Source organism: Bacillus rossius, chromosome 13 (genome assembly GCF_032445375.1).
Source record: "Bacillus rossius redtenbacheri isolate Brsri chromosome 13, Brsri_v3, whole genome shotgun sequence".
NCBI classification, from domain to species: domain Eukaryota; kingdom Metazoa; phylum Arthropoda; class Insecta; order Phasmatodea; family Bacillidae; genus Bacillus; species Bacillus rossius.
Genome location: NC_086340.1, coordinates 39,623,053 through 39,642,980, shown reverse-complemented (window position 1 = coordinate 39,642,980; position 19,928 = coordinate 39,623,053). Strand labels below are relative to the sequence as shown.

The 19,928-nt window shown below is 39.3% G+C and overlaps 1 protein-coding gene across 1 annotated transcript in view; it reads right to left on the bottom strand.

The window, feature by feature from the left end:
• Nucleotides 1–7,853, bottom strand: part of LOC134538624 (collagen alpha-2(IV) chain-like) — a 46,844-nt gene extending 38,991 nt beyond the window's left edge. The window contains exon 1 of the mRNA XM_063380057.1: nucleotides 7,703–7,853. Within this exon, the coding sequence (XP_063236127.1) occupies nucleotides 7,703–7,853 (151 nt within the window). The remainder of the gene's footprint in view (nucleotides 1–7,702) is intronic.
• Nucleotides 7,854–19,928: the final 12,075 nt, after the last annotated feature.

The following is a 19,928-nucleotide window of genomic DNA, read 5'->3' as shown; positions in this document are numbered from 1 at the left end:
CATATCGATTGTAATAACACCAATTGCTAGAAACCTGAAAAATTCGCGGGTTCATTTCGTGTTATGCTAAAATTCAAATAATTATACCTTAGTGCTGCTTCTGTCATTGATTCACTGTTAATCTGGAGGACTGAGGACCAATTATAGACCCTCACTCATAGAAGTGACGAATCACAGGCCACCCAGTCGAGACGACTCACAAATCAGCAGCCAATGAACAGTTGGCATTTGCCCGAGTGTGTAGAGGATATTGGAGTCTATCCTGGAGGTCATTGAACCCGCGAATTTTTCTGGTCTCTACTAATTGCAGTGATTCATTGCGGAAGTAAACGCGTCCCGGGTGGCTCCGGTCAAATGAGGCAACGACTTCTCACGCTAGACAAGGAAGAAACCACAGGTGCGGATATACCTTGTTGCAGTCTAATAAGTGTTCAGATCTTTTCGCGAAAATGCCTGTCCCTACGTATAGGCTTCGGCCTGAGACGCACCTAGGTCCCTCCACTAACCAGGACATCTGCTACAAAATACAGTTAGTTTTCAGTTGGCCTAAGAATAAAAAAGGGGGTTGCCTGTAAAGTCGGTTTATGGACGATAATTGTACGTGATAACGTCATAAGAAAACATTAATGAAAAATTGCATACTTTTTAATTTTCAAATATCATATACAGTTTTTACAAATTTATTTAAATAATTTGTTTAAATTAATATAATCACGAACAATTAGTAGAGACCGGAAAAATTCGCGTATTCATTTCGCGATAGGCTAAAATACAAATAGTTATACCTCAGTGCTGCCTCTGCTATTGGCTCGCAACTCACCTGGATGACTGTGAGCCAATGAGAAACACCCAACCAAAGCTTTATCGAATCACAGGCTGCTACGTTGGGACGTCTCACAAGACAGCAGACAATGAGTGGGTGGCGTTTGACCGAGTGTACGTAGAACTATGGAAATCATCCTACAGGTCATTGAACCCGCGAATTTTTCCGGTCCCTAACAATTAGTTAAAAAGCCCGCCTTAACCTGTTTGATATCATAGAAGATTTTCTCGCACGGTGGTTGGCCGGTTCTTGCACACTCGTCTCAGGCGGAACGTGGCAATTTTTCGTGCGTGCAGCCGGCGTTCATCGGTTTATAAGACGTCATCACATTGGTCGTCTGCCACGGCTCCCCAGAGGATCACAATCCCGCCGATGACGAGGGCGGAGGAATATGCTGGAGGACCTCGCGGCCGGACAGAATGAAGACCCTGCCCGAAGCACGTCGTATAAGTTTTAACTCGCGATATGACGACGAGGAGTGACCTCTCGGAATGCATGAACGGTTCCGGCCTTAAAGAGCCGTCTGGGGTCGCAGCCGTTAGGCACCCCCTCCTCGCACGTCGCCTGACGTCACCGGGCGTCGTAACCCCGGCGGGACGAGCTGTAAACCCGGCTGAGGCGCCTTCAAGGCGACGGGTGCATCTCGACAGATATGAACTGCCGTGGGAGGCTGGTGCCAGCCCCGGATCCAGAAGTTAGCGGTGGAGTCCAGGGGCGCAGGAGAGGAAACGTTTTGTCTCCCCCCCCCCCCTCCTTACCCCCAGCAACATGATCAAACCCAACAGTAAACAAATAAATCTTAAATATGACCTCAACATATATCATAACTTGTAAGTAGAGACAGGAAAAAGTCGCGGATTCATTAGGCGATAGGCTAGAATTCAAATACATATACTTCTTAGATGACTTTGCTTACTGTTCATCTGGACGCATCTCAACCAATTATAAACCCTCAGCAAGAGAAGGATCGAATCACAGACAAACCAACTGAGACGACTTACAAAAGTCAGCAGCCAATGAACTTGCCCGAGTGTACAGGGGAATGTGCAGTCTATCCTGAAGGCCATCGAAACCGCGAATTTTTCCTGTCTATACTTGTAAGTCACGTTCGCAGGGCTTTCACGGTCATTGTCTGAAGTAAGCTTGGATTCTGGATTGTAGCCGCGTCCTTTGCGAATAATTCACCGACGTTTCGGTCGACATTGCAGTCGCCATCAACAGGGAGCAGTTACCTGCTGAGGTTCTTACAAGTTATTCTGCCTTTATATAGTCTCGCCTGAGAGGGAGGGGGTTCCTGATTGGCTGCAGCTGAGGGGCCAAACAGAGCCTTCCTTTCTTCTGGTTGGCTGGGATGTTTTGCCAATCAGGGGCGATATGTCTGATATTGGCTGTGGAGCTATGTTTTGAGGATTTATAAAGAGTGGGTTCCATATTTTGCTTAATTTGTATCCATATTATCTGTTAATGTTTGCTGGTTGTTTTTATAATTCTACTGATTCTCGAGTGTATCTTTTCTTGTATTTTCGGATGTTGGATATGGCGTGGAATTGGTCGAAATCAAAGCTGTGTCTGGTTTCTATGGAGTGTTTTGCTATAGTTGATCATGGGTTTTCATGTTTGTAGTCACTGATGTGTTCTTGTAAGGTTTCCAATGAGTTCGAAAATTAGTATACTTGTATTTTTTTAAATGTATATCAATGTAAACTCACATATTAAAAAAATTTATCAAAACTCTCTCGCCAACGAGAGTATTTTGTCCCCCAGCCCATGTCATCCTCCTTATTTACGGGAACTTACGTTCAAGGTCACACGAAATCCTGAAAAAAAAAAACATTCCAACCGACAACATTAAAGAATTTGAAAGGAAACAGCGAAAAAGTAGTTCCATAGCCCAACTCCCTCCCCCTCCCACAACACCACAACATCAGAAACTAGTGTCTGTTCCATTCGTTCCCTCCTTCGAAAACGTTATTGTATCTAGCATAAGTTGCGAAACATAATATTAATCGACCCTAGAGTCAGGCGCCAGAATTATGGGTACGCATTCGTGCATCTTCTGATATATATTTTTTTCTTGCTGTCACATAGTAGAATGTAAGTTAGGTTAGGTAATTCTAGCAATTTTTTTTTAGGAGGGCAGGTTTACTATCGTATCGTGATCGCAACAGACATGAAAACTATCTTAAATACTCTGGAATAGTAAAAAAGAATTAAATCTCGTTAAAAGCTTATTGTTTTAAAACTGTTTAATGCAGGCATGCGTTGTAATACCTCGATAAAAATTGTTTCTAGTTTGTTTGAAGTACACATATACAAAACATCTCACTAACTCTCTCTCTAATTCTCCATGGGCCTATCTCTAACTGTCTCTCTATGTATAATAACTATCACTCTATATCTCGATATACATATATGTAACTACCTTTCTCTATCTTTATCTCTTTGTAACTCTCTATACATCTATAACTATATCTTTCTCCTATATATATATATATATATATATATATATATATATATATATATATGTGTGTGTGTGTGTGTAAACACGAGACAAGAGTGGTACTACTAGATAGCAAATTCCTAAGTTAGTCGCCACTATAACAGTACACTCACAAATCGGTTCAACTGTCCAAAACGTTGTGTGACACTATAAGGTGACAACCTAACTTGCTGGCTCAAACTTTATATGACACATATATAAATATTTGATGTGAGTTGCCTGATTATTTGGTGTAAGAATTAGTATTCTCCATTCTGTTAAGAATTATCAGAACAAATCCTGAATAAATACTATTTGTGTCCGATTCTTCAACAGTTAATAAGTTTGATTTGATATTCGTTATTGCATCATGATTTAAATTTCCCTGAGCGCCAGCTAACCTTACTTATACTAATGACTACTGCCTGACCAATGAAAGTTATCATCACCTAATCAAGAATCTGGATAACAACATTGTATTCGACCATTCATCAAGTTGCAGAATTATATTACCATGCATATACGTGTGTATTCCTAGTTTCAATTATTTGTGATAACATTATTTAAGTTACACACTTAGCACTGTGGTACTCAAGTTAACAAATACAACATTGACGTTCCAAATTCCAACTTGAGAGTTTAGCCAGACATATAATCATGATAGTTTTAATGTAGGTCAGCAAATATCTGTATACAAGTGAAATATCTAATCCACATAAATCTTATTGCGCCGTGCTAAATTCTGTGTCAGTAGATCATGGAAAACTCTAATTATTCCAAGGTACTCATTGGGATTTATTGCAACACAAATATTAACCATTATGAATGGGTATCAGACCAATCAAAAACATGAAAACCAAACAATTACTTCAACTCAAATGTAAGATAACAAACTAAACTTAAATCAGGGCAAATATAGTGTATGGGTGCTGCAATTTGGAACGGTATAATTAAGGGCGAGCAAGGACACATAGTAAGTTACACAAAATTATATATACAATACCAATCATTACAAAGTACATACCGTGATGTAGACTATACTCAATTACTAACAATCAAAAGGATATTGGCAGACTCAATTGTATTCGTCCAGTCCTCGACGATTCCGCTGATGACTTTTCAATAACGATGAATGGGAAGTCTTCAAACGTCGGCAGTAACACTCGCGGATCACAGTCGGCAGTTCATTCAACACCTCCTTCGACGAATTCTACTCCGCTACCGACGATCATTCTCGACGTGCTGCTGGGCTCATCGTAGTCACTATCGATTACCCCACCATCAACTAGGTGTCTCACCAATGTTCAGTAAGTCTTCTGCTCGTCGAATCACCAGTTCTCTAACAAATGTACTAACAGGCTGTGCTGTAAAATGTCTCTCTAGTCGAAATATTCAGCATAGCATACCTTCAACTTATATGCTCATACAAGTTCATGATAGCACTTTCACACAAGTACTTCGTAGATTATCTTACGGAATCTTCTTGAATGTCACCGTAGTTTTAATCAAAAATATAACTCATCAATCACAAGTCTCTTTCTTGTAACATTTAAACACTTTTGAAGTATTAATTGACTCAAATATACTAATTCAAACCCACTACGGGCACTTACATATCCACACCAAAATGGTGGCACCAAACGTTCTCTCTGTTTTAAAAATTTTAATAAAAGTTTCTTTGATCAAAAGATAGTTTTTCTTTTCTTTTTACAAGTAGAAAATATCATACTGCTCTGCCCATGGCACACACCTAATGTTTGTTTCTGCATTAAAGAAATTGATTTCACATTGCATAGAGTAATTGATAAAATAAATTAACCAATATTATGTTTCCTAAAAGGTGAAATAAAATTAATCAAATAAATAAAATATACAATTATGGAATATGTAATATTACAATATATATATGTATATGTCACTCTATGGCAACGAAAATATTAAAAATATATGTTTCACCTATCTATATTTTTATCTATCTTTAACCAGTCACAGGCGTGACACTGGGTGATATAAAAAACGCGCGTATTCGAAAGGAACACTGTGTCAAAATTTCAAAGCGATCGGTGAAGAACTTTCGGAGGTTGAAGATTTTGAACGAACGAACATTTACAATTTTTATTCAAACATATTGTGACCACGACGTCGTACTAGCGAGAGGTGATGTCGGGTGTGTGTTCAGGACTGGCCGGAGGGTTGAGTGACCCGCAGAATAGGCGCATGTCTACAGCACCACCCCCTCTTTCCCAACCCCCGATCTCGATTAAAATATGTCAGTGAATTGTGCTCAATTTGTTCTAGTTTGTGCCGCAAATATCACAGTTTGTGCTAATCTGGTTAATGAGCTATTAATTAATTAAAGTGAGGGGGAGGGGGGCTGGCGTAATGCTAGCGACTGTAACCCCCCCCCCCTTTTCCCTGCCAATCACGATTAAAATTTGTCAATGATATGTGCTCAGTTTGTGCTAGTTTGTACCGCAAAAAAGATTAGAGTTTGCGCTAGTCTGGTTAACGATCTATTAATTAATTAAAATGGGTGGGGGGGGGGGGGGGGCGACATGCACCTCCGCAGACTCAAGGAAGACACCAGACTCTCTTGTCCACCAGTCACGAGGCGCGCAGTCACCCACACGGCCTGTACAGCACTGAGCGAACGGGCACTACACACATCTGTAAAGTTGTACATTCACATTGAAAACAACTGTACAACTAAAAAATAGTGTTCGCAGTCCTACTGGGTTCGGATTATTACCCGGACATTTATGCTTTGTGTTGTCCCAGTACCTCCAGTAGTTAAAATTATTTGTAAATTGTTCCATGCATAGCTTCCCAGTATTAACTGCGCACGTAAATAAGCAAAATAAAACAAAATAAAGTCAAATTATTGAATATTTGATTATATTTTCATGGTTAAAAAAATTATTCTTGAATTAAATAGGTAGAGCCTACTATTATCCAAATTTATTTTTCAATATGCAAAAATAAAGATAGCCATGTGTTATACAAATCTTAAAAGGCCTATATATAATTCTTCTGTGCGTGTGTAAGTCACTGAACTCCTAAACGGCTGGACCGATTTTAATGAAATTTTTTGTGTGTCTTTAGGTGGATTCGAGAATGGTTTAGATTCGCATTTCAGTCCACTGGAAAATGTTTATTTAATTAATTTTTATTTATAAATTGTTGTTGATCTTTGGATGGTTTAGGTTCACAGTATATGAAATTTACTAAAATATATTTTCTATTTTGTTGTTATAACTTACCGGTGGTTCTGAAATGTGTTAGAAATAATATATAATCCATTTAGGTAATTTGCGTGGTCATTTATTATATTCTCTTGATACAACAATCTAGCAAAAAGGTAACAACTTCCATAGAGAATATAATATGCATGACAGTATGCAGGAACAAATAATGTGCTGCCTATTTGCAACCAAACAACAATTAATCTATGATATGGCAGAAACTAATCAATTCCAACACTCCCACTTTAGGTTCTGCCTTTAACAATATTACTTTGAATAAACATATTCAAACAATTTTCGCAACATTCTGGACAACGGTAATAGCTTCTCTCAACTTCTCGAACCTCCTCTTCGGTAGTGGTTTTGTGAATACATCTGCTTCCTGATCTTCTGAATGTACATACTTCAGGTCTAGTTCCTTGTTTTTGAACTTCTCCAGTATGAACTTGTACTTAATGTCAATGTGTTTTGACCTTGCTTCAAAATTGCCATTCTTGATCCAGGCAATTGCACTCTGATTGTCCACATTTAAAGTTGGACTTTCAATTCTATGTCCAACTAGTTGTGTTACTAGTTTATTTAACCAAACTAAATTCGTGGTAGCATCATACTGTTCGATGGGCATATCATGAGCTGCTGCCAGCGATAGCATTACTCTCACTGAATCGTATTTGACAACTGGACTGAACGTTTCCTCATAGTCAACCCCAGCTCTCTGCTGATATCCTTTTACCACTAATCTCGCCTTGTACCGCAAAACTTGACCGTCTGGTTTATGCTTCAACCTGTAAACCCATCTATTATTTAAAATGTTAGCTTCCTTAGGTCGATCAACTAAGGTCCATGTATTATTCTTTCTAAGAGCTTCCATTTCCTCTTCCATAGCTTTCCTCCAGTTTACTTGGTCCTTGTGTTGTATTGCTTCTTGAAAGCATATAGGTTCCTGGCTTAATAGAAGATTTTGCTCCGGTTTCGTGCATTCGATGCACTCGTAATCAATATTTTTGTTGAAATTATTTGTGTCTAAACTGACACATTGCATGTGATACCATTTTTTGCAATTATCACATTGAACCCAATCAATAACTTCATCTTGTGGTCGTGTACAATCTGGTCTGCTACACTCATCACCTTCATCTGTCTCCAAATCTGACTCACTGAAAGCTCCATCTGCTCCATCAGCTCTAATCGTGTTCTCTTCATTAGTCGAGTCAAATCCGTTTTCACCTTCCAAGTGTCCAATATCTTCTGCTTCGTTCTTCTCGATAAACTCCTGGATCTTCTCAAATTCTTCCTGGACCACATGCATCGATGATGTGTTGTACAATTCTCCTTCATTAAATATTATTTCGCAATGTATCTCAACTTTGTTTCTTCCCGGAAACCAAACTCTGTAACCTTTGGTTGTATCGCTGTATCCAACCATGATACCTTCTTCAGCTTTCTTGTCCCATTTCTTTCTTTTTTGCTGAGGTATGTGTACCATTACTTTTGAACCAAACACTCTAAACCGATTCATATTTGTGCTTTTTCGAGACCAAACTTCGTATGGAGTCTTACTGTCAGTTGAACTCGCTCCTGTGTGATTTAACACATAGACAGCCGTATTGACTGCTTCAGCCCACAATAACTTTGGTAAATCCGCACTATAAATCAATGTTCTAGCTGCTTCTACAATTGTTCTGTTCTCTCTTTCAGCTCTACCATTCTGCTCTGGGGTGTATGGTACTGTCTTCTGGTGTTTGATACCCTCCTTGAACAAAACTTCTTTCAGTTGGCTATTCACAAACTCCAATCCATTATCCGTTCTTAGGACATTTACTTTTTTACCAGTTTCCTTTTCTATTCTCATCAGGTAATTTTTAATGCATCCTGGTACCTCACTCTTGGTTTTAAGAAAGTAAACTTGGCGGTAATTAGAGAAATCATCTTTAATTAATAAAAAATACTTAGCGCCTCCTAGTGATTCTGTTTCCATAAACCCACATACATCTGCATGAACAACTTCTCCAATTTCAGTAGCACGGTTTAAACTCCTTCTGTATGGTTGGCGATGCATTTTCCCAAGTACACATGCTTCACAGGGCTCTCTTACTCCTGATATTGGAATGTCCTTCATCTTGAGTATTTTGTAAACATGATAATAGCTTTGATGCACTAGCCTTTCATGCCACTGCTGTATACTTGTTGATTTGCTTGCTCCCACTACTGGGAATGCTTTCTGGTTTCTCTGGATAACTGGCTTGAATTTCATTATATACAGCTGATCTACTCGTTCTCCCACTGCGACAGTGCTACCATTATGCATAAATTTACAACTGTTTTTGTCTGTAGCCATGTCATAACCCTTATCTAAAACTGCACTCAAGGAAAGCAGATTGAATTTTAATTTTGGAACATACAGTACCTGCTCTAAGTGCTTATCCACCCAATGTGATCCATTATATGCTTGAATGTTGATGAACCCTCTCGCAACTGCATCAATCGTTTTCCCGTCTCCTAGCTTAATAGGTATTTTGTTGTTTAGCCATACCAGTTCTGTGAACAATTCTTTGTTTCCACTCATATGACTTGTGGCTCCTGAGTCAAGACACCAGCTTTCTGTCATGATATTTGAATTTGATTCTGACAATAACATGACGTCGATGAGGGCTACTCCGGCCATTTCCTTCGTTGATGATTTAGAATTCGCGTTCTGGACAGAGTCTCTCTTCTTAATTCGACAATCACGTTCCCAGTGACCTTCTATTCCACAGTAATTACAACATCCTTTACGTACCGGATACTTGTGTTTCTTACGCTGCTCTTTAGCGGCCAATGCTTCTCCTAAGTCAGCTGCCTCGTGGATACCCATTCGTGTCTCTTCCATGACCAATATTGCTACCAGATTTGGGAAAGTCCGGTCAACTTTCGCTGTCGACTCCCAAGCTGTGACGAAGTGACTGAAATTTGACGGTAGCGTTAAAAGAATTTTAGTGATTACCTGATTGTCTGAAACATTCTCACCCAGTGCTCTCAGTCTATGTGCAAGGTCTTGCACCTTGGATACATGTGTCGTAATGTTGTCAGCACTGTCCTTCTTCATTGTGTACCACTGTTGGTTTAGCATGTGAATCCCTGTCTCTGTCTTGCTGTCGAAGACTTCATGAAGGCGATCCCACATCTGCTTGGCATTTTCACAGTTGATTATATGCAGCATGACCTCTTCTGTTAGACTCGATGTAATCAGAAACTGAGCTGTCGCTTCATGCTGCTCCCACTGTTTTAACTGAAGCTTGTAATTTTCCAGTTTATCTGATGTCAATTGAGCGTCTGCAGTTTTGTTTGGTTCCTGTGGCTTCTGATGATCATCAACTGTTACTCTCCAAACGTCTTTAGCCATGAGGGCAATTCTTACATGAAACTTCCATAACGCCCAATTTTCTAATCCACGCAATTTTATTACTCTAGTTGCTTCATGAACACTCTCCATTTTTCAAGACAATTGCACTTTCGCACGCTGGCTGGCCAATCTTGAAACTTGGTTTCACATACAACTTTACAGCAATATTATTTAACCCTATATTTCCACACTTACAGCCATCCACCTGGGCCCATAACCTGTTGTTATAACTTACCGGTGGTTCTGAAATGTGTTAGAAATAATATATAATCCATTTAGGTAATTTGCGTGGTCATTTATTATATTCTCTTGATACAACAATCTAGCAAAAAGGTAACAACTTCCATAGAGAATATAATATGCATGACAGTATGCAGGAACAAATAATGTGCTGCCTATTTGCAACCAAAGAACAATTAATCTATGATATGGCAGAAACTAATCAATTCCAACATATTTTTTAGTTGGATTTTCTATAAAAGCGTGTTTTTAAAGTTTTTTTTAACTATTATTTATTTTTGATTTTTTAGTTGGACTTTCTATAAAAGCGTGTTTTTTAGTTTTTTAAACTATAATTTATTAAATATGGTGTTACAATTAAACATCAACATGTCAATAATAAGCTGTTAATTTGTACAGCGGTTGTATTAGGCTTGGTTAATATTGTGGAAGAGCTGTTAAAATTGAGAGCTAGTCCCAACACTGTTTTAAGTAACGATTTTAACTATTGCATGCATTAGTGTTTACATAATCGTCACAAATTATGAAACAATACACTGCTTAATCATTCAAAATTATCTCCTTTTAAAACCTTAAATTATTCTTTGTGTTGCTAAGGCTATATAGGTTTTGGGTTAGAAAGAACAAATACGTTTAAGGTGCTAAAAAATAGCTTAACATACATATTTGCTATAATTTCACCAAATTTCAATCACTTACCTGTTTTGTTAGTTATTCAAATATTTTTCAAAAACACACTTATATAGCCTTCCGCAAAACATTACAATAATTCAACATCAAATAAAAAAACAACTCACAGAGAACAAATGAACTATAATGGGGAATCCTACGTGACTTTGTCCGGACACAGACATGCCGCGCTATCTATACCTAGTTTAGGAAAACAAAAAATCGCTAATCCTGATTATCCTAGTAAGAATAACGGGTCTAACTGTTTAAAATATTGAATTGAAATCGGCCCTTGATAAGTATGTCAAATTTCGAGTTAATCCGACGTTTTGAAGGGGGTCAAAATCATGTTCAAAGTTTCCGTTACATACTGATACGCCCCTCGTGCCCTAAAATTATATTATTTTAATTTAATAAATAAAGCCTAGGAAACAGCTGGGCAAAATTATAGAGAAAAATACAAGTATTACCAGAGGAGGCACGAGATTGTGAACAAGACAATTTTATACTCCCTGCACACAAGCAACTTGGGAGCCAGTGGATAGTTTAAATAGAATAAGGTATGTGATAAATAAATAAACACTACATAAGTAGCTTGGTCTATAGGTTTCCCTGGTTTATTTTAATAGATAAATTAAATATTTTGTTTTAATTTGTTTTGATTTCACAATGAAATATATTAGCAAGTAACAAAAAGGAGGGCCGCCTAAAATTATTAAAACACGTTATACTTTACATTTAACAATAAAAAAATGACATTTTATAGCGGGTTAGGTTCGTTCACTCATTACTATTACAATTTCACATATTGTTATTTGATAAGTTCGCTATGACACTGCTCGCTGGTCTTCGTTGAAATAATTTGTTTCGTTGCCGGTAGGGGGAAGTTATATGTTAAATATCACCCGGGGCTTCAAGTTGGACATCTGGCCGGGAGGAAGCTCTTCTTAAAGAGACTCGATGTTCGAGGTCCTGGACAACATGATGGGTGTAATTTCGGCGCCTAAATGTTGGACCATGTCAAACAGGGTGTAGCTCCAGGGCTCAGGAGATGTCTCGCGCCGACATCAGAAAGGCCTGGACCGAGTGTTGCGCGGATGACGCGGCAGAAATGATCAATAAGTAAAATAAAAAAGTTAATAAAATTTAAACTGAGACATTACTTGTTTACTAATCACTACTACTGACTGGCTACAACTGAAATTTAGCTGGGATCACATCCCTTAACACAGATGACTACATTCCTTATTCCCACGTGTTCGCCGTTGCCGCGGAAAGCCTCTTAACCGAGGTGACGCCGAGAAGACGTGGTAAGTAGCCGAAGTCAGAGTACTAAGTGCCGCGATGGCGGACAAAGTTCCTAATTAAAACGGGCGGTCAGCCCTAGGGAAAAAGAGGGGGAAGGTTCGGCTCTGGGCCGGAAATTACCGGAGGTGACCGAGTGGTCGTAGCCACGACTTCAGTTGTTTGCGCCGAAGGGCGACTGCTGCGGTCTCTACCGGCAGGCACAGAAAGCAACATACAATCGACTTCTACAGGCCGCGAGGAGGAAGCATAGGGCCTTATGGCCAGCCAGTGCTGTACTCTGGCGGCCTCCAGGGGAAGGTAGCTGGGAGGTTAGCGAAGTTGCCACCAGATGTCGCGGGTGGTCCATCCTTGCACATATATTTTCTTTTGGCAAGTCGACCCTGAAATTGGCCAACGCTTGGCGGGGTTCACTGCAGGACAATGATCCTGGGCTAAATTCTGAGAACCGGAGGGAGCTGGGAGGGGTGGGGGGTGCAACGAGGCTGGGAACAAGCGTCCTAGTCATGACTTTCGAGGAGAGAACCTAAGACGTATGCGTGACGGTAAAAGCTATGGTAAGCTCGTCTCTGAGAAATGGTAAAAATTTGTCCAGAGCTGTTGTATGCAGTTTTAGTCACGCAGAGAAATAATGTTACGGGCCGAGAACGTGACTGCAAGCGGGAGAAATGTCAACCGGGCTGCCAACGATGTCTTAGATTTGCAAAAGATCAGATAGGTCCCTGAGAAAAGGTGCTTCAGGCTACTGGCACAAAGTTTAACTACGTGGAGTACACCAGCCTAACAAAGTGTAAATCACCCTATTGTAACCAAATTATATAGAAAATAAAATTTCCAAAAATAATTTAAAATTATAATAACAAATTAAAAAAAAAAAAATGTGCCGAAATTCCTAATTTCCGGCTCAATACTAACATACATACGCATGTCACGTATCAGAATCGACTCAGTCAGGAATCGAACCCTGATCATTAGATTGGTAAACTTGAACAAATTTTTATTTTATTTTGATGTGTAACAACTTAGCTTTCAGTATCTGGTAGGAGCAATTTCGTGAATGCGACGAAATTAAAAGGAACGAACAATTGCTTCCATCCATGGCCAAAGGGAAACTTTATAGTTTTAACTGTTGAACGTATTTAAACAAGATGGGCAGTATTTGATTAAAATATTACTTGCCGAAAATCAGGTTCAAACCCAGGGTTTAGCTTTTTTTTTTCAAAGTTTTTTCCCCGTACATTTATCGGAGTCATTCCATTTGGTCTGCCAATCGAACGAATCAAATAGTCGACGTAGCTGCTCCGGCAGTGAATTCTAGCGGCGGGAGCGGAAACTAAGTGTGAATCGCGTCAAGTAGACGTTATTTTCAAACAATTCTACGTTGAACGCGGTGCGGTGTCCCGAGTTCCGCAGCACGAGAAATCACTGGCCGGCGTGTGTTTGCTCGGCCGGGGCCCTTGACCGATGGGAAACAATCGCGCATCGCGCGCGGGTGGGGAAGGTGGGGGAGGGAAACACGACGTCACCGGAGCTGTCCCGGATATTGGCGCCGGAGAACGCTCGCGAAATTAATCACCTCCCCCCCTCCCCTTGGCTAGGTCCTTCTGACAGATGGTCCGGGCGCAAACAGAAGCCCGTTCCTACCGCGCAGGAATCCATCCGTCACGTCTGGCTCAGCAAGGGATCAATTATTAACGCGCAGTTTCCCTTCCCCCGGGCAAGTGCGGGGCTGCAGGTCGTTCGGTCTAATAGCCCCGTGTTTTGTGCCGGACTCCGGACGTAGGGCAGCGCAATTCATTTGTGCGCGCCTGGACCAGGGGGCTGCAGATCTCCGGGGGGGGGGGGGGTGGAGGGGGATCCGGGCCAATGGGAGAGGGGGTCCGGCGGGGAAGAGGCCGGCCGCGGCCATCCTGATTGGCTTACGGGGCGCGGCTAAGCTCGTTACGGGAGGAAGGACATCATCCAATAATGGCCAGAACAGATCTTCGGGCGCGGGCGGCATCAGCGCGATTTTTTTTTTTTTGCGGGAGATGAGGAAAAGAAAAGAAAAAGAAAGAAGAAAGAAGTCAGTTTCAGGGTCTTAAGGAGAAGAAAAGAAATACCAGGGGGGAGGGCAACAGTGACCGGAATGTATATCTGGACCGGCGCGCAAGCAGGAGTTTATTTCGGGTATTTCTTTTTTCTTTTACAGGAGTTTTGTTTCTCGCTGATCTTACTTTTTTTTTTTTGCGTCAGCTTTGATGAATAGTCATTATTTAACCGATTACTAGAGACCTGCAAAATTCGCGGATTCATTCGGTGATAGGCTAGAATTCAAACACATATACCTCTTAGATGATTTTTCTATTGGCTTACTGTTCATCTGGACGCATCTCAACCAATTATAAACCCTCAACCAAAGAAGGATCGAATCACTGACAAACCAACTGAGACGACTTACAAGTCAGCAGCCAATGAACTTGCGCTATTTACCCGAGTGTACAGGGGAATGTGCAGTCTATCCTGAAGGCCACCGAAACCGCGAATTTTGCAGGTCTCTACCGATTACGTTCGAGGCAGCGACTTCGTACCCCTATCTTGCGCGTCAGAAACTTAATTCCTTGAACACTTTTGTAGATACGAAGCAGTAATATTTTTTTTTTTCGCACAAGTGAAAACTCTTGTAATAGCCGCTTAGATCTATCGTTTATGTTATTTACTACCCCGATGATTTATACCTGTTTTCAAAGAATGATTTAAATGCCATACTTTGCGCATGATTTTCAACTAACTTGGAAATAAAACCATCAAACATAAACCGTGCCACACCATTGGGTCTTATTCAGTTTCCAGAAAACTTGTGGTAGGTTTCACGCCCAGACCAAATTGATTTTGAACACTTTAAGAATACTTACTCTTAAGAAGATTATTGTTTAGCTGGATGATACGTACCTTCAGCTCGCGTAATACATGGGTTTTTATTGAAAGACATTGAGTAAGTAGAGCACAATGTAAAAATTCAACCAAATCGGATATTGTTAATATTTTTGAGAACTGTGAGTAAAGTATTTTTTGTGATAACCGCCGAGGGTTACATAATATTTATTTCTCCATAACCTTGCTTCATTGTTGATAATATTAACTCTAACATAACATTATAAAAATTTATATTATTAATACCAGGCTAAACAATTTACCAGGAATTGCACTACATATGTATTAGGCTACTTTTCAGTGAATTAGGCTTAAAATACAACTTTTTCAGTGTCTTAGCAAAACTACTAACTAGCTTCACTACGATAGTAAGAAACAACAAAAAATGAGAGAACTTTCTTTTATCAAACATAGAAAAATATCGCAAATAAATAAAATTGAAATATGTGACTGTGATTTTAGAAATATATTTAAACATACTAAATATTGGCATGTTAGAAAATTATATAACTAAACCAAATCTATGTTTCGTGCTGCAATCGAGAAAACAACAAGGCATAATTGCAGTATTTGCGCATGTGCTTATTTAAAACTGTTTGAGTTACTCTTTAATTTTGAGCTTGAACCAACACTCTACAGCGCTTGCAGTTGATACTTTTAAAATTTGTAACCGGGACATTCTACGACAGCACACCTGGTTCTAGTTCTCACTAAGCTCGGGTCTGTTGCGTTTACTAATACTCGCTCCTGCGGCAGGTTCACTAACTCAGAGTCTGGCAACTCTCTCACGAAGGGTCTATCAGAACCTACAACGCAATATTTTATTGACATGTAGGTGAACTCCTTAAATTGCTTGTTAGGTAAATTCCAAAGAAAAACTACCTATTGTAGCCATTACCATGGTGCGACTTCCGGAAATGTTTTTATATAGTTATTTGTGGACACGATAACTGCCGCAATTTTTCACAAATCACTTCCAAACTGATACATAAAATCTAGTCGTGGAAAATCTTGGTCGAGTTCGTTAATGGGAAATGCCCAATCAAAGAGATGGAAACAAATTTTTTTTTTTTGAAAAACATAAAAATCGCTGGAACTCCCAAAATATATAAAATATTACATCCGTTTGAAAGAATTAAAACTCGTAGGAGTAATACCAAAATCTTTTGTCTGAATAAGTGTTTGGTACGACCAACCATAAAAGCAAGGAGTTGAAAAAAAAGGGCTGGAGGACAAAAAAAAAACTAACTCCCTTCGTAGGCACAACATCGAATTCGTAAAAATTGTTTGTAAATATAATAATTTTTATCTAAATATTTAGCTGGAAACAATTTTTTATGAGATGAACCATTGTCACAGAGGTTGAAAAAATAAAGGGGTGGAATTAAAAACAATCACTATTTCCACACCATGTACAATATGAAATAAGTTCTGTTTTATTGCAAAACCTTATATTATTACTAGCTGCCCGACCCGGCTTCGCACGGCTATACTAATGGAAAAAGAATTATGCCACATCTCCCATTTACAGTAATGGTAAATAATAAAAAATTCCGTGAAAATTTATTACAATGCTGTATAATGTACCGATGGTTTCCCGACTCGTGCACGCAACATAAAACTGATGTACCCGTACTTCGCTACGGCAGTCTACAGGCAGATCACTCTTGCGCCGCTCATAATACATGCCCCTCGTTGTGGGTACGCCACTGCCGCGCGATGCCTGTTGCCATGGAGACGCAGAAGGCATGAACAATGCAAAATACTGTTCTCATGCAGACAAAGTACCCACTGTTGCCTGGTTTTAACCACCTATGCTATGGGATCTAATTTTCGGAAAATGTCATCCTGCGTAACATAAGGAACATTACTGTGAAGTTTCAAGTCTGTAAAATATATATACTTGAAAAAAAAGGGCAATTTTTGATATTTAAAGTACTTGCAAAATTTCAACGGTGATGAGGACTGCACTAACAATGAAATAGCCGTTGCCATAGAGACGAATGAAGCATCAACAAAGCAACAGCCGTTGCCATGGTGATTTCCTACCAAAAACTGGAAATAAAAAAAAATTTAGGGGTGGACTACCCCTAACATTTAGGGGGATGAAAAATAGATGTTGGCCGATTCTCATAGATACCGGATAAGCACAAAAAATTTCATCAAAATCGGTCAAGCCGTTTCGGAGGAGTATGGCAACGAAAACTGTGACACGAGAATTTTATATATAAGATCTACAACTTTAGTGTGAATTACTTCTCTATACGACCAACCATTACTGCAAGGGGTGGAATAAACAGGGGCTGAATTACAAAACCATTCATAACTCCCTTCGCAGGCACAGCATCATATTCGTTCGAATTGTTTTTAAATATTATAATTTTTACCTAAAACTTATGTCTGAAACAATATTTGAAATACAAACCATTACTGCAAGCGTTAAAGAAACCTGGGGTTCAAATAAGAAAATAAATAAAACTTACATACCATTTATTCTATTTAATAAATTTTTATTTTTGTTTAATATTTAAATATCTTTGAAAACTTTTGTCAAAGTAAATTTTTTTATATCTCAGTTCATTACTGCAACGGGGTGGATATAAAAAGGGTAGATATACTATCAAATCCATGATAATTTATTGTAAAACTCCTAAAATGTATCTAAAAACTTTGTCTCGAACAACTTTTGATGAAACGAATTATTTCCGTAAAAGTAGAGGTTGAAAATAAAAAATAAAAAAAAATTTTAGTACCAAAATTGTCGGAATAAATTAATAACCATCTTAATATTTCCTTAAACCTTTGTCTAAAAAAAAAATTATACGACCACGTATTAGTACAAAGGATGAAAAATAGTTGGAGATCAAAAATAATTGTGCATAACTACCATAGTAGGCATAAATATGAAATTCTTTAAGTATTCAATGCTGTATGCATTAAGTTAAAAACAGTCGAAATATTTTCGCTGCATGGTATATGATAACATGTAAAATTTTTCTTTTTTTGAATATTTGCTAACATATAGAATTTTATGAAGGATACATTTAATTCTGAAAACTTCCCAGAAGTTTATAGATGTTTTCAAAGTATGTCTAGAATAAATATGTACTTCGAAATCTATCTACGCCTGTAGGTTGTGCCGAAAGGGATTTTTTTTTTTTTAAATATTTCGAACCTCTGGAAATGCGTCTTGAATGGGTACTATTGTTTTTTTTTAGAACTAATGAAAACACATTTATTATTTTTTAATTGTTACAGGAGCTAGAAAATAAGAAAAAAAATTGTTAAAAAAATTATGATTCTTGTAGAAGTACAAATTGCAGGAATGCCCCAAATTTAAAGAAAACTACGAAATGAAATTTCACAAACGATTTAGTAAACAATACCTCAGAATTTAATTGCATTACCAACGTTAGATACCATTTCAAACATCATTCGAAAAAAAAAACAAAAAAAAAAAACGCTAATGCTTCTTTCATTTATGTCGTGCCCACGATACGATGGAAATAGAACAAAAATTAATTAATCGGAACGTTTGTCGCGTCCGCGAATTTTTTTTGCGCGGCCGTCACAGGAGTATCGAACGTGAATGTAGACACCGGGAAAATTCGCGGATTGATTTCGCGTTATGCTGGAATCCAAACACACGTACCTTAATATTATTGCTTCTGTGATCGGCTCACAGTTCATCTAAATAATTCTGAGCCATTGGTAAACCAAAGAAGTATCGAATCGCAAGCATCCCAGTCGACAGGTCTCACAAGTCAGTATCCAATGAGCAGGTGGCATTTGCCCGAGTATGTAGGGGATTTCGGAGTCCATCTCAGGGGTAATTGAAACAGTACTATCTTTTCATTCCCTAGTGATTGGTAGACACCTGCAAAATTCGCGGATTCATTTTGCGATAGGCTAGAATCCAAATACGTTTGCACCTTTTGCTGTTTCAGTGATTGGGCCACGGTTTACCTGAAGGACTCTGAGCCAATGAAAAACCTTCATCGATAGAAGTATCGAATAACGGAACGTCCCAGTTTACAGGACTTAAACGTCAGTAGCCAATGAGAAGGCGTAATTTGCCCGAGTGCATAGAATATTATGGAGTCTATCCTATAGGTTATTGAAATCGTGAATTTTGCAGGTATCTAGTGATTGGTAGACTGGAAAAATTCGCTGTTTCAATGACCTCCAGGATAGACTCCACGATCCTCTATGCACGAGGACAAATTGCACCTGCTCATTGGATAATGACTCGTGACACGCGTTACCGGGGATGTTTGTGATTTGATTCTTCTTTTGTTGAAGGTTTTTCACTGGCTCAAGAGTCCTTCAGGTAAACGGCGGTCCAATCGCTGACTCAGAATGAAGGTGAACGAGTTTGGAGTCTAGCCTACCGCGAAATGAATCCGCGAATTTTTCCGGTCTCTAGTGATTGGTTCCAAAAAAAATTATTCGTGCTCCAACGCGCTACTGTGGTCACAGCATTGTTGTTCATTATTCTGTGGCGATGTTGCGAGTCTGTGAAGGAGTAAGGTTTCTGCAGTTTGGACCACGTCGGGAACTTAAAAAAAAAAAAAAGCAATGGCCGACCGTAAAAAACTTTTCTCCAAGTCTCGCGGCAGCTTACGGAGAAACGGACCGTGGCCGATATGGGGACATTTCTTAAAAAGGGCCGGGGGGGGGGGGGGGATTCGCGGGGAAGGGAGAAGGGGGAATCGCTTGAGGGCCGGAGAAGGGGGGGATTGGTGGGGGGGGGGGGAGGTTATTCCATATTGACAGTTCAAAGGCCCGCTAAATGAAAGGAGATCGGGCGGATGCTAGCGAGGTTCCAGGAACTGTGGGAGAACGAGCGGCTGGAAATAGAAAAAAAAGGGGGAG